General features: G+C 42.0%; 1 protein-coding gene across 1 annotated transcript; it reads right to left on the bottom strand.

Moving 5' to 3' along the window:
• Nucleotides 1-5,020: 5,020 nt before the first annotated feature.
• LOC138879792 (uncharacterized) lies at nt 5,021-12,017 on the bottom strand. The gene is made up of 8 exons (XM_070159426.1): nt 11,892-12,017; nt 10,856-11,228; nt 9,275-9,781; nt 8,740-9,198; nt 7,724-7,965; nt 6,861-7,370; nt 6,093-6,264; nt 5,021-5,298 (listed from the first exon to the last, which is right to left on the bottom strand). The coding sequence occupies exons 1-8, from the start codon at nt 12,015-12,017 to the stop codon at nt 5,021-5,023; spliced, it is 2,667 nt and encodes an 888-aa protein (XP_070015527.1).
• Between the last annotated feature and the right edge of the window lie 4,194 nt (nt 12,018-16,211).

Raw genomic sequence — 16,211 nt, 5'->3', positions numbered from 1 at the left:
TGTATAACTAAACACCATCTAGTTAGAAAGAACTTTCATACCAAACATAAGGAAAGCACAAGTACAACTAAAAAGCTTTAAGCGATCACAACATTATCAATGTAGAAGAATCATACAATTTTTGCATTATGTTTCCACAGCCTTTAGTTTGGGGCATTTCATACTGTTCATCATTGTTCGCTATACCACTGCTAGCTTGAGAGGAGTCTGATCTCGACCCGATCGGCTAGGTTGCCTCATTTGAGACATACACTTCAATCACAATCTCATTTTCCCCTTTTTATCCGAGGTTCAATATCAACACAATACCACCATGTGTGCAGCATGCCGTCCGATCTTGGCCCGATCGACTAGGCCGCCTTACCAAGGCATTTCCCTTTCCATCAATCATTTCAATTCAATCTTTGTATCACATATATCATTTCATAGGCACTTGGGGCCACAGCTATCACGTCATATATTTGGCACTAGGCCACATTTCACATCATTCTCAATTTCAATGTTAGATTGGTAATTTAGGATAATATGTGCACACAAGAGCAAATAAAGTTGTAAGTGTAGATGAGACTTCACATAGAGGACGTAACATATACAGCTTCAATCTCAAGTTAAGGTCTAAGCATTTCAGTACATGATTCATATTCCTGGCACCCTTTCAAGTTATCAAGAATAGCACATTTATAATATTGAGACATATCTTTCACGCATATAAAGTTGCAACCCCAAATTCATGTGAAACAACAATCCATAAAACAATTCAACTTTAATCTTACCATAATTACGCAAACACCGACAGAGCTCGATTTCTAAAAGACGGGGTTTTAGCCAGACATACCTCAACTGAGCTTTCCTTGATCCTATAACGTTCTGGAATGTTCGCACTTCAATCTATTTAAGAAATATAGCAAAATTGAACCCATAATCAAGAAAAGATTATAATCTAAGCTCACTTGAGCATTTTATCAAGCATTGAGTGTTCATTAAGGCCTTATGGCCCTTTTATGCAAGATTACACTTAGCCCATTCCCCATGCCTCTCTATTTATACTTTCCCCATATCTTCTAAGAACACATGCATGCAACTCAATCACCCTTATCCCCATGAATTTCCTCACTAATGACCTCTTATAGCTATGTATAAAATTAAGAGCTGGGGTGATGAAGTCTTACCTCCCGGAATGAAGTTTTTGGTGCTCCACTTGATTATCTTCAATGTTTTTAACAAGGATTTGTGGAGCAATTTTGATGAAAGGCACTTCCCTTATCTAAGACCCTCCCTCTCACTCTAAAAGCACCAGAAAATAGGCTCAAAATGAGCTATTACACAGAATCTAACGACAGGGGGTCGAGTTTAAAGTTTAGAAATCTGGAGCCCTGACTCAGATCTACGATCGCATATGCCATCGCAAATTGACATGCGGCCCGCAGAATGGACCGCAAAAATGCTCCCAAAAACCTGAATAATCTACCTGGGTATGCGACCAGAATGCGGTCCACATACCTGTTCTGCGGTCGCAAAATGCACCGTAGAACTGCTCCTCACAAATGTTCCAAGGGGATTATGCGACGACTATGCGGCCCGCATATCGACTATGCGATCGCATATTTGACCGCATAGTTGACCTCAAAATTAACCTTCACACTGCATGACTCTGCGGTCCGCATAGCTATATGCGACCGTAGAGTTGACTGCAGAATTGCACTTTTCTGGAAAATAGTATTCTTTAACTTTTTAATGCACAGATCAATCCAAAGGGTCCGAACCGCGGCGAGCTTGAATTTTATGAATTTCTAACACATGATCCTAACTTGGAACCACAAGACTCAGGTTTTTGAGTAGAAATTTCATGAGGCCTTACAGTGTTTCCCTTTGTTCTTCAGGTGGGCTCCTGATTACCTACACTTGAACCGTATTCCCTTTGTTCTCTAGGTGGGCTCCTGATTACCAACACTTGAATTACTTTTCCCTTTGTTCTCCAGGTAGGCTCCTAATTACTGACACTTGAATTGATTGCCCTTTTTTTTCCAGGTGGGCTCTTGATTACCAAAGCTTCAACTGCTCTTCCCTTTGTTCTCCAGGTGGGCTCCTAACTGTTAAACCTGAATTGTATTCCTTTCCTTTAAATCTTGAATTGCTTTCCCTTTGTTCTCCATGTGGGCTCCTGATTTCCAACACTTGTACTGTTTTTTCCTTGCCTCGTTTTCCTTTTGTTCTCTAGGTGGGCTCCTGATTGCTGGACTTGAACCGTTTTTCCTCGAAACTTGAATTGCTTCCCTTTGTTCTCCAGGTGGGCACCTGATTACCAACATTTGAATTACTTTCGCTTTGTTCTCCAAGTGGGATCTTGATTACCAACACTCTAACCGTATTCCCTTGCTCTCCAGGTGGGCGCCTGATTGACAAAACTCTAACCGCTTTTCCTCAAAACATTATTTGTTTCCCTTTGTTCTCTAAGTGGGCTCCTGATTGCTGAACTTGAACCGCTTTCCTTTGAAACTGCTTTCCCTTGAAACTTGAATTGTCTCCCCTTGTTTTCCAGGTGGGCGCCTGATTGCTGAACTTGACCTACTTTTCCCTTGAACTGCCTTCCGTTATTTCTATAGGTGGGTGCTTGATTACTCGAACCTTGGCCGCTTTCTATTCTCAAAACTCGTGTTGTTTTCCTTTGTTCTCCAGGTGGTCACCTGATTACAACAGAATGGACAAAACAAAGAAAATTTCCTGCCCCAGTTTGGTAGCTGGACATATCTGTGAGTGTTAATTGAGTCATATTACCAAATATCTCTAAGAATTTGAAAGCTAGATCTCATTATCCATGAGGGTCCTAAAAATTCCTAGTTAACTGACAGTTTTTAAGCTAAATGATATTTCCTAAAGGTATGACTTCCACTAAATCTTGTTATCTGTGAAGATCTGAAACTAAATCTCATTATCCAAGAGGGTCCTGAATCATTAAAATCAAATCTCATCTTAAGAGTGGCAACTTTAAGGCTAAATTATATTTCCCTACGGCAGAACTTACGCTAAATCTTGTTATCTAACGGAGGTCTTAAATCTAAGTCCCGTTATTCAGGAGGGTCCTGAAAATTTTGAATTGAATTCTATCCTAAGAATGAAACTTCAAAGCCAACATATATTTCCTCAAGGTAAAACTTATGCTAGATCTTGTTACACATGAATGTTTTGCATTTTAACTAGGTCCCATTGTCCAGGAGGGTCCTGAGGATTTACGGTTAAACGTGTCTGGTACTTTCTTTCTTTATGGAAGGCTTCTCCGAAACAAATGGGATTTCCGCCCCTGTTTCAAATCAAAGAAAAATCTTGTTAGTTTAAAATGTGGTGGTTAGTTTGTGGCATTCTTGCTGAAAGTGGCCTCCCCGTTGTCGTGCTTTGCTTTGACTGGTTGCCTTGAACCGGCCAAGAACCGTTTGACTTTCTGACTGACTCTCAATTGCGTGACCTTGGATGACTCGAGTGTTCTACACCCACACCGTTGTTTTACATTTCTGACATTTCTACCTGAACCTCTATATATCCCACAGGATTACTAAACCATTCGACCAATGGAACTTTCACTAATACCTTATTTCCCACTTTACATTATGCTATCTCTGGTATGCTTTGGCCGCACTCTGCTTTGTGCAATTGGAAGTTGGTAGTAAGCTTTGAAACCCTTTCCTAATTGCTTAAACAAGGCTGACATTGGAAAAACCTTAGAGAAATAAACCCAAAAGAAATGAAATGCAATGACTTTGAGAGTTAGGAATAAAAGAAAATCTAAAATTGGATGACTGTTTGAGAGGGGAAAAGGAAAAGAGACTTATCTGAGTGGAATAGCTGGCATCAATGATCATGACATGCATTTTGGATTAATCAGCCCAGCTTATTCAACCAATCACCTTTCAGTTGTCATACTATATGCCCCAAGATTTCCATAACCCGATTCTTCGCCGAATCACTGACATTGTTTGGTCCGTGGTGCCCTGAAGGGTTTTCACCAACAAACCTCTCTCATTTAATCATCTCTCAACTCACCATCACCTTACGGTGTCCGTGAGGGTTTTCACCAATAAAACTCTCTCATTTTTTATTTCTCTCAGCTTTCCATCGCCTTACGGTGCCCTTGAAGGTTTTCACCAATAAGACTCTCTCATTTTTTTTCATTTTTCCTGCTTAGACCGAAGTGTTGCCCCTGATATGAATCATCTCTACTTGCTCGACTTGGAATCTCTCGGAGACTAATCGGAAGGTCTTTCTTTGGACCGTAATGTGGGCTTTTGGATAGGGTTAGAAAGAAAGGATATCAAAAGGCTCAAAACGACTTGAATGGGATTAAAATTTAAAACTCTTGGAATCAGATTTCTTACAACAACCACAACTTTCTGCCCTAATTTCTTTTCTTGGGGACTTCTGGATTTCTATTTTGATGGGACCGAACCATGAGGCTGCCTACGTATCCTTAAACGGAATCAGGTCAAACGTAGTTCATGTCATAGGAATTGCTTTGTTGTTGTTACTCCTCTCCTTTCCTTTCTTTCTCTCTTTTTTTTTCTTTTTCTTTCCTTTCTTTTCTTTCTTTTTTCTTTTTTCTTCTCTTCTTTTTCCATTTTTTCTTTTCTTTTCTCTCTTCTTTCCCTTTTTACTTCTTTACTTACCTTTTGCGTTCGTATTTTTGGAATTTCGCTACTAATTCCAAACAAGGGGTATGAAAGGAAATAAATAAGGCTCAAAAGAGGTAAAAAGGGATAAAGTGTTTAGATAGCAGAACAAAATGCCTTCGTCATTCCAATCTTCAAAACATGCCAAGTACAAACAAACACAATTTAAACTATAGAAATCATACATAATATCTTTTGACTGCATTAGAATTGATAGCCATATCTACACATTTGCCTTCTATATCTGTTAAATACAAAGCCCCATTGGACAACGCTCTCGTTATAATGAACGGCCCTTGCCAATTTGGGGCGAACTTGCCTTTCGCTTCAACCTGATGTAGAAGGATGTGTTTCAATACTTGCTAGCCCACTTCAAATTTCCGGGGATGCACCTTCTTGTTGTATGATCTCGCCATGCTCTTTTGATACAAATGGTCATGACACACTGCTGCCAATCTTTTCTCATAAATCAAGCTCAATTGCTCCAGACAGGTTTTGACCCACTCATCATCATCAATCTCGGCTTTGGCAACAACCCGAAGAGATGGAATTTCAACTTCCGCGGGTATCACTGCTTCAGTGCCATACACCAACAAATAAGGAGTTGCACCTACTGAAGTGCGAACAGTAGTGCGATAACCTAGCAAAGCAAAAGATAACTTCTCATGCCATTGCATGGACCCTTGTACCATTTTTTGAAGTATCTTCTTTACATTCTTGTTGGCTACCTCGATTGCTCCATTCGCCTTAGGGCGATATAAAGTGGAATTGCGATGCGTAATCTTAAACTGTTGACACACTTCTTTCATCAGATAATTGTTAAGATTAGCCCCATTATCTGTGATGATCACCTTTGGGATTCCGAACCGATAAATGATACTTGAATGAACAAAATTGACCACTGCCTTCTAGGTCACAGATTTAAAAGTTTTAGCTTCAACCCACTTAGTGAAATAGTAATGGCGACCAGAATGAACCTGTGCCCGTTGGATGCCGCTGGCTCAATTGGTCCGATGACGACCATACCCTAAGCAACAAAAGGCCATGGTGCGAATATTGTGTGCAATTCAGATGGCGGAGAATGAATCAAATCTCCGTGTCCTTGACATTGATGACACTTGCGCACAAAACTAATACAACCTCGCTCCATGGTGAGCCAATAATAACCTACTCGGAGAATTTTCTTTGCTAGAACATACCCACTCATATGCGGTCTGCAGACTCCGGAATGCACTTCGGTCATGATAGTCGTGGCCTGTCTAGCATTTATGCATCTTAACAATCCAAGATCTTGAGTCCTTTTGTACAACACTCCTCCACTGAAGAAAAATCCACTTGCCAAATGACGAATTTTCCTTTTTTGATCACCTGTGGCTTGTACTGGATACACCCCCCTCCTGATATACTCCCTGATGTCATGGAACCATGGTTCACCATCAGGTTCCTCCTCAACCATATTGCAGTAAGCATGCTGATCATGGACCTGAATATGCAAAGGGTCAACGTAAGCTTTGTCTAGATGGTGTAACATTGACGCCAAGGTAGCCAAGGCATCATCGACCTCATTATGAATCCTTGGAATGTGCCTAAACTCTATAGATCGAAACTGTTGACACAGATCATGCAGACATTGTCAATATGGTATAAGCTTTAAATCTCGCGTCTCCCATTCTCCTTGAAACTGGTGCACCAGAAGATCCGAGTCTCCCAAGACCAAGACTTCCTGGATTCCCATACCTACAGCTAGCCTTAACCCAAAATGAATGCCTCGTACTCAGCCATGTTGTTGGTACAATAGAAGCGAAGCTGAGCCGTAACAGGGTAGTGATGCCCCATTTCAGAAATGAGTACAACTCTTATCCCAATGCCTTTTATGTTGGCAGCCCCATCAAAGAAGAGTTTTCAACCGGGCTTTTCCTCCTTCTCGACCTTGTCAATGTGCATTACCCCTTCATTTGGAAAATAAGTCTTCAAAGGTTCATATTTTTTGTCCACCGAGTTCTTGGCCAAATGATCGGCCAAAGCATGGGCTTTCATTGCCGTCTGAGTCAAATATATGATGTCAAACTCTGTGAGTAAGAACTGCCACTTTGCAAGCCTTCCTGTGGGCATAGGCTTCTGAAAGATATACTTTAGAGGATCCAGGCAAGAAATGAGGTAAGTAGTGTAGGATGACAAGAAATGCTTCAACTTCTGTGCTACCCAAGTCAGGACACAGCACGTCCTCTCAAGGGGAGTATACTTGACCTCATAAGATGTGAATTTCTTGCTGAGATAGTAGATGGATTGCTCTTTCCGGCCAGTGATGTCATGTTGACCCAATACACATCCAAATGAATTATCCAAGACTATCAAATAAAGAATAAAAGGTCTTCCTAGTTCTGGTGGGACCAACACAGGTGGGTTCGACAAATACCCCGTGATCTTATCGAAGGCTTCCTGGCACTCATCGGTCCATTTGACCACAGCATCCTTTCTTAGCAACTTGAAGATGGTCTCACAAGTTGTCGTGAGCTGAGCGATAAACCTGTTGATGTAGTTCAGCCTCCCTAACAGACTCATCACCTCGGTCTTGTTTTTTGGTGGGGGCAATTCCTGAATAGCTTTAATCTTTGACGGATCCAATTCAATGCCTCGCCGGCCGATTATGAATCCCAACAGTTTTCCGAATGGGACACCAAATGCACATTTTGCAGGGTTGAGTTTAAGATTCTGCGGAGCCTTTGGAAGAATTTTCTCAAATCTCTAACGTGGTCAGACTGCTTCCTGGACTTTATGATCACATCAGCCACGTAAACCTCAATCTCTTTATGTATCATGTCATGAAATACGGTTGTCATTGCCCTCATATAAGTTGCCCCGGCGTTTTTCAAACTAAAAGGCATGACCCGGTAGCAGTATGTTCCCCATGGCATGATGAATGTCGTCTTTTCCGCATCTTCCTCATCCATTAAAATCTAATGATAGCCCACATAGCAATCCACAAAAGACCCAATCTCATGCTTGGCACAATTATCAATAAAAATGTGGATATTTGGCAATGGGAAGTTGTCCTTTGGACTTGCCTTGTTGAGATCACGGTAATTAACACACACTCTGGTTTTACCATCTTTCTTTGGCACAGGCACAACATTGGCTAACCATGTGGGATACCACATGACCCGAATGATCATTGCATCAAGTTGCTTTGTGACCTCTTCTTTAATCTTCACACTCATGTTAGATTTGAATTTTCTCAACTTCTGCCTGACGAGCGAGAATGCTGGATCGATTGGCAATTTGTGGACCACCAAATCAGTACTCAAACCTAGTATATCATCATATGACCATGCAAAAATATCCTTATACTCAAACAATGCTTTAATTATTTCTTCCCTGATTTGTGGTTCAAGATGGACACTTATCTTAGTTTCTCTGACATTATCTGGGTCCCCTAAATTGATTGCTTATGTATCATTCAGGTTAGGCTTGGGTTTTTCTTCAAAATGACTTAGTTCCTTACTAATCTCTTCAAAGGCCTCATCCTCATCATATTTTGATTCATCATCACACTATATTTCTTGGATTATTATTTCAGAATTAGATTGACTTTTAAGACTGGGCCGAATATTCCTTATGCATGTCATATCATTGAAACCAGCATAAAAGGAACTCTACAGAGAAGAAAAAGAAAACAAAAATAAAACTATCAGGAGTGGTAAAAAAGGGAAATTGCATTTCATTAAAATAGAGGATAACGGGGTTTGTACATCAACAAGCGAAAAATAAAAGTCTGGGTCACAACCCTGGAATGACCCAAATAGAAAGGAAAACAAAACAAACTACCAAGACTCCTTCCGGGTAGGGAGAGGAGTAGCCTTCCAATTGTTAAGCTTTGCATTTGGCCCGACGAACTGCACGTCCGCTTTGCTAGAACCTTCTCCAACTTCCACCATGTTCACATCATCAAACAACCTCTGGAACCTTTCGATTAACTCCTCATCAATGTCAACCACAGAACTTAGAACTCACGTCACTGGGCGTTTCCTGGCGTCGGGCTTGACAAAAGACCTGAGAGATGCGGAATAGGCTTTGGAAGTACCCCAGGCCTTCTGTTTCAACCTTTTAGCCCTTTTTACATATGCCACTGTAGATTTGAATCCAAGACCGAACGTACCCAAATTTTTAGGGAGGGACACTGGCTGTATGATATCCTGTAGAGACGCGCCCAGACCTTTACTAGGCACAAAGCCATTTTTCAGCATTTCAAAGGCCACCATGACTGATGCGGAGGTTATCTTTGGAGTTGGAACATATTTCCCCTCTGGAACCTTCTCGACTGGCACTGTTTCAAAAACTTGATAGACCCAAGGCCCTTTATCATCTTCAACCTCAATTAACGGAACAGAGGCATCACGGTGAGCATACAAATTATCCTCGCCGTGCACGACGAAAATCTCTTGTCTATCCCATTCGAACTTGACCATCTGGTGCAGAGTGGATGGGACTGCTTTGGCGGTATGAATCCAAGGTCGACCCAACAGCAAATTGTAAGAGACGGCTACATCCAACACATGGTCCTATTGTTAATTTAAGCATTATATCCCTAACTGAGTCCTTCCATCCACCATCAAAACCTCGGACGCATATGTTATTCTTGTGAATTCTCTCATCATCCACTTTCAACTTGTTCAGAGTACAGAGAGGGCAGATATTTGCATTGGAACCACTGACAACTAATACCCTGGTAACCACATAATCTTCGCATTTTATCGTAAGATAGAGAGCTCTGTTGTGTTTAGTCCCTTCCATAGGCAACTCATCATTAGAGAAGGTGACCATATTCACCTCAAATATTTTGTTAGCGATCTTTTCCAGATGGTTTACTGAAATTTTGTTAGGAACATGAGCCTCGTTCAGAATTTTCATCAAGGCCCGACGATGCTTGTATGAGTGGATTAACAATGACAGCAATGAAATCTGAGCATGCGTCTTTCTCAACTGCTCCACAATGGAATAATTTTGTACCTTCATTTTTCTCAGAAACTCCTCCGCCTCTTCTTCAGTCACTGCTTTCTTCACTAGAACTGGGTTATCTCTGGATATTTTAGCTTTCCTTAACTCTTCCGGTGCAAAGCATCTCCCTGAACGAGTTAATCACCGGGCCTCATTGACTTCTTCTTTCACTTCCTTTCCTTTATAGGTCACTATCACCTGTTCATAGTTCCATGGGATTGGTGCTGATTACAAGCAACTGGGTTACAGTCTTAATGATGATAGAATCCGTGCGGGCACCCTCTACAATTATAATAGGCATGTTTGCTACTTATGGCACAACCACTTTTGATTGTCCTTACTTTGATACAACATCACTTGGGGTTCTTTTCTCAGCTACCACAGATGGTTCACCGTTTGTCCTGCTCACCTTGTTCACTGATCCTACAACTGTTGATTTTTTAACTGGCTTGACCTCACTGGACCAAATCATCATGACGGTCTGTGAAGGCTTATTGGGCTCCCCTCCCTTATGTACATCTCGATCATGTTTGTCTCCTGATGGGTTGGTAGTGGGTTCTGGTTGATGTTGGGTGCCTCTGGAGTCTGGACTTCAATTCGGTTTGTGTCAATGAGCTCCTGGATAGCATTTTTCAGGTGCCAGCACTTCTCCGTATCATGCCCCGGAGTACCAAAATAATACTCACAGCTCATAAAGTAATCAAGATTCTTTGGAGGAGGGTTTGGCAATTTCGATTCGATTGACCTCAGCATATCCAACTGCCTCAATCTATGGAATAAACTGGTATAAGATTCTCCCAATGGGGTAAAGGTTTTCTTTCGCTACAACCTCTCGTTTTTGAATGCTGGATTGGGTCAAAAACCTGGGCCAGTTGGGTTTCGGTAGGCTCGTGGGGGTAGGTAAGCATTTTGTGGAGCTGGGTAGGTGTTTTGTGGAGCTGGGTAGGTGTTTTGTGGGGCTGGGGCATGACATTGTGCATAAGCAGGAGGTTGAGTATATGTTTGGGCATGGTGGATAGATATATGAGGCTCTGGTGATGGGAAGTAGTGTTGGGGTGGATTATATGGGGGTTGGGTGTAGGTTCAGTAATGGGGTCCAGGCTGGGTATATTGGTGTGACGAGCCCCTAGGTCCAAACCATGATCCTGAATCAATTGTTGCCACATCTTCTTTCTTCTTCATTCCAATCACTCCCCTAGTACCGTTCTGAATGGCTTGGTTAGTTGCCTTGATAGCCGAGCAACTCATGATTTTGCTTAATTTAAGCCCTTCTTCCACCATACCACCCATCTTCACTACCTTATTGAACGATTTGCCTATGGTCGATATCAGATGGCCGAAGTAAGTGGGCTCCAGGGCCTGCAGAAAGTACTCCACCATTTCGCTCTCCTCCATCAGGGGGTTAACTCTTGCCACATGTTCTCTCCAGCGAAACCCATATTCTCTGAAACTTTCATTAGGCTTCTTCTCAATCTTAGTCAAAGACAAACGATCTGGCACAATCTCGATGATGTATTGGAAATGGCGAGCGAATGCTTGGGCCAAATCATCCCAGGTATACCATCTGTTGTGATCCTAATGAGTGTACCACTCCAATGCCGAGCCACTCAAACTCTAGCTAAAGTATGTCATCAATAGCTCATTTTTCCCGCCGGCTCCTCTCATTTTACTGCAGAATCCCCTCAAGTGGGCCACCGAGTCTCCGTGCCCATCATACAAATCAAGCTTTGGCATCATAAATCCCACCAGCAACTGAACATCAGGAAATAGACACAAATCTTTGTAGGCCACGCTCACCTGGCCTCCCAATCCCTGCATGCTTCTGAACGACTATTCCAGGCTTCTAACCTTCCTGAACATCTCCTCATGTTCTAAGTTTTAGGTGGTTTCTCAGTCTTAATAGGGAGGTCGAAATGAGGAGTGTAGGAGTAAGGTTCCGGGACCTTGAAAGTAGGCTCCAGGGGATAGTATTGGTTATCTTCAGTTTGGAATAAAGGCTCACTGGAGGATCGGTGGAGTGTAGCGGGTAGGGTGCCACGAAAATAGGGGTGGCTGGTGGAGGAGGGTATGGGACTGGTTGGATGGTGGTGCTTGTGGTGTTTGGGAAGTGGTGCCCTGGTAGTGGTGGTAAATGGGGAAGCCTGGAGATGAATCAATAGTAGGAGGTTCTTGGGATTGAGCTAGGGGTGGGACGAAAGCAGGGTTAGCGGGGTAGAATGGTGGTGGATGCCCTTTTACCCATGCCTGGTATATCTCTACCATCTGGTGTTTCAACTTATACAACTCCTCTTTCAGGTTAACATCAGACTCCTCCCCCTCTCTTAACGGGTCAATAACACTTGCATCCAGTTCTTGGTTAGCCATGATCAACTTGTCTTTGGACCTAGTGTTTTACGGATGAGTTGCCAGAATGCCAAACAAACTAACAATCTGCCTGGACTTTATGACAACAACAAACTTGTTAGCGATTAGGGCTTAACAAATAGGCAACCACACGTTGGGGATGCAATGCACCTAAGCAGTTAACCATTTCTATTATGCATTTGATCGGTTGCTTGCGTCATCCCGACTTTCCCTAATTTTCATTTTGCAACTTCACTCTCTTTTTTTCATTCCTGCTTTTCTTTGCTTGATTCTTGTTTTTCTTTTATTCCCTTATTTTCTCTCTTGTTTTGCTATTATTTCCCTCCCACAATTTTCTTGTTTTCTCTCTTTTTCTTTTTTTCTTTTTTTCATTTCACGGTTATGATCGAATCCTATGGGGATTGCCTACGTATCATGGCGCTGCATGAATTAGACCAAGCGTAGTTCTGGGAGATAAGTGTAAAAATAAATTAAAAAAAATATTTTGGGGTTTTCAAATTTTTTCATAAAATAAAAACATTTCAATTACAACGACTCATCCTATCATAAAAACTAATAGACTCGAAAAAAGGGGGACTAACAAACTCTAACAGAAATATGAAAATACAGACTTGAAAGCAGACTAACAGACTCCAACAAAGAAAAATAAAAATATAGACTTGAATGAAAATCATGAATACATCAATGCCTCAACTTCTCCAAAGGCCCACGGGACATCAGTCGGTCTCGCCACGGGCCTATGTGCAAGATCCCCTTGAAGGCGCTCCAGGTCATTCATTATTTGGCGAACAAAGGTCATTACCGCAGTAAAGAAGGTGGTTCTAGTCATGTCTTCACATTCATGACACTTCATGACGATGTAGTCAGCAATGGCCCTAACCCTCACCCTGATGATACCCTTTTCTTGGAGCAAACGCCTTATTTGCTGAGACCTAGCTTCTAGCACCTGGGCATCATGAAGGTTTTGACCCTGCAACTATTGCATATCTTCCTCTAACTGGGCCATTAGCGCATAGCAATGTTTCCTTTCTGCTTTAAAGTTCATAGCTTTTTTTGACATCTCATTTTCGAGGGTAGCTAGCCTTTTCTTCAAATTGGTGATTGTTCCCTCATATTTCTTTTTCAACTACCGGACAAACTCTGATCGTCCCTCTGCGTTCTTCGCTAACTATGACCATGCCTTTGCCAGATTAGCCTTGGATTTTTCCAGATCATCCTCACACTCAGCTAATTTCCTCTTGAGACAACATATGAGTCTTTCATCCTTTCGGCTCCTTTCCTGATTCTCAGTAGCTATTTTCATTTTTCGGATCTGTGCTCGAAGGGCCTTGTTTTATTGAGCCAATTTCTTCTTCTCCCCTTCATCGGCCGTGGCTTGTACACTTTTGTCAAATTTAAGATTCCGGATCTGTCCCTCCAATTTGCTTATGGTGGCTCTGTAGTTTGCCTCTTTCGCCAACCAATCCCATTGCTCCTGCGCTCCATCAGTGAATTGTTGGACATGGGGCCTTTTTGCGGGCCGTTCGGGGTCTTGATGGACTTGGGACCTTTTACCGTACCAATCTGTATAACTAGGCTCCAACTCGCCTCTGGATAGATCTCGTACCTGAGTCTTTGGCTCTAAGAACCTACATTGATGCCAAATTCGACGCACCCTTTCTTCTGGGAAAGCAACTTGTGGTTCCAATTCGATGACATGCCACATCATGTGGGATGGTCTGGTACCTGCCTAAATGGCGTAGAACTCTATGCGGGGCATAAGGCTGAATGCTCGGGGGACCCATCAATAGAAGAAAACACACCTCAACCGACATATAAATGACTTCACTAACCGAGAGCCACCCGAATGTCCATTCAATCTTGTTTGCAGTCAAGGAGCTCAAGTGTGCAAACCATGATTCCGTACCGTCTCGAAACTCATAGCCCTTCACTCGTTGTTCATGTTTTTCAATGCATTGAAGACCGGTCATACCTAGGTTCATGTACCGCGGGTGGTGACACAGGTGTTCCTCCATCCAGAGTTGTAGAAGCATATTGCATCCTTCAAAAAACTTTCCTCCTTCTCGGCAAACAGTTAGATCTCGGTAAATCTCCGCCAAGATCATCAGTACAATGGTGTCATTTGCCTTTTTAGTCATGAAGTCGGCTATCCCCACAAGCCCCAATTCTATGTTTCCATCTTTTCTTGGACAAATCAAAACACCAGGAATGCCACTATGAAAGCCAATCCTCGTTGAGCTTCCCACTTATCTTTGTTCCCCGAATGAGTAAGACCGGTATCTGGCATCTCAAAACCGCGGGGGTTCTCGTAGCGTCGGTACAAGAAGTAGAATGTGCAAAATTCCTTGGCCAAATTTGCATCTTGAACTTCCAGACTGATGCTTAGAAGGTCCAGAAATTTATGAGGAGTCACTGTTCTGGGTGCTACCGGGTATTGATTTCTGAGATTCCCACTAAAACCAGTGTAGCCCGCTCTTTCCTCAAGTGTAGGGGTTAGCTCAAAATCAACAAAATGGAATACATTATGTGTTGGGTCCCATAAGGGTATCAAAGCCTCAATTATATCCTTCCTCGGCTTGATCTTCAGAAGCCCAACAAGACCACCCAAAGCTTTTATCACAGTTTTTCTGTTGACTTCCCCCAAATCATGCCACCACATATGTAGTTCTGACGGGATTTCCTCGCGGACTGTGAAAGGTTCATTTTCAATTATTCTCATCCTGCACATTTGTTTAAGGTGATTGATTAAAAGACTGTGATTTACTTTGACTCAAGAGAAAAACTCTCATTTTCACAAAATTTAGAACAAAACATTCTTGCGAATACAACCCTTCAGCACCTCAAGAGAAAAAAAAACTTTTTAGGGCTATTTTTATTAATCAACCAAAATTTTTGAAAAAGAACCCTAGGTGGCTATTTTTGCAAAAACAGCCTTTCGGCGCCCTTTGGGGCATTTTTGGCTAATTTGGACAAGAATGGCGCCACCTAATTTATTTATGACAAAACAGCGACACTTCAATTTTCTGGGTTATTTTTGCAAAAGGAGTTGGACCCGATGAGGGTTGCCTACATATCCCACATCCGGTAAGAATCAAACTTGCGTAGTTCGATCAATTTTGATGTAACAGAAAACACAAACTTTTGAAGTAGATTTTTTTTTCTTTTTTTCGAAAATTTCGGCAGAGTTTTGGGGTATTTTGGACACCAGGTTTTTCATAGGCGGGTAATTTCCTCTCTCTCACCTCAATTTGGTTTTTCTCCATTTCTCCCTTATTCTAGAAGTCGGTCAACATGCAATCCGAGTCAAATAAATGTGCAAGTAGCAAGCAAAATGCATCAGGATGGTCTTTTGATTTCAGGTGCGCCTGTCCTAGACGACCTAACCCCTACGTTGAGTCCCTAAAGTCAGAATGCACATGAAGCAAGCAAGAGTTCCTACTAAGGATCCGGCATGAGGCTATGTTATACTAGGTTTGAAACCCTGTATTTATTTGTTCTAGACTTGGCTTACCCTAGCAGACAGCTCGAGACGAGGGGGGCAGCGTACCGGGAATACAGAAGCTTCACCGGCTTTGCAACTTATCCGAACCTCGTTCTAAAATTGGAAAATGACTCTAATAGAAAAGAAGTCACACGAAGTGCACACTTCCTAGATGATTTAGAAGACTCAGAGAGAGGAGGGTTTCGTAACAATTTATATACAGTCCAAACAATATCAAAACGGTAAAAAAAGGGCATTTAGCACATTAGGCTCAGACATATAAAAATCAGATAATAAATAAAGCCAAATATAACAATTATTCTAAGCTCGAATTTTTGAACCCTGAACCAGAGATTTTGGGTTCGTGTCACCAGCAGAGTCACCAGAGCTATCACACCTCCTTTTTCCTACCCCCGAAAGGGGTATAATGGAGTTTTTTCCAATTTAAGTGACAATCAAAACGGGATTATTTATTTAAGTTCAGAGTCGCCACTTGGGATAATTTATGGTGTCCCAAGTCACCGGTTTAAAATCCTGAATCGAGGAAAGATTGACTCTGTTTAATAGTCCGCGAACACAGAAATCCGGGTAAGGAATTCTGTTAATGTCACGACCCTAGTTCGCCCTCCGTGAACTGTCGTGATGGCACCTAGTCTCTACGACTAGGTAAGCCTAACAAATGTGAAACATAAACAAAACTTGCGGAACAAAAT

Source organism: Nicotiana sylvestris, chromosome 10 (assembly GCF_000393655.2).
Source record: "Nicotiana sylvestris chromosome 10, ASM39365v2, whole genome shotgun sequence".
Classification (NCBI taxonomy): domain Eukaryota; kingdom Viridiplantae; phylum Streptophyta; class Magnoliopsida; order Solanales; family Solanaceae; genus Nicotiana; species Nicotiana sylvestris.
This window is presented reverse-complemented; position numbering and strand designations above follow the sequence as displayed.

Excerpts from the sequence above, each read along its gene's own strand:
- LOC138879792 (XM_070159426.1), bottom strand. The coding sequence starts at position 12,017 with ATGGCTAACCAAGAACTGGATGCAAGTGTTATTGACCCGTTAAGAGAG. Across the intron at positions 9,199-9,274 it reads GAATAACATATGCGTCCGAG|CCGTCTCTTACAATTTGCTG; the intron begins GTTTTGATGGTG and ends TGTTGGATGTAG. Across the intron at positions 5,299-6,092 it reads GGTTGAGGAGGAACCTGATG|GTTATCGCACTACTGTTCGC; the intron begins GTGAACCATGGT and ends TTGCTTTGCTAG.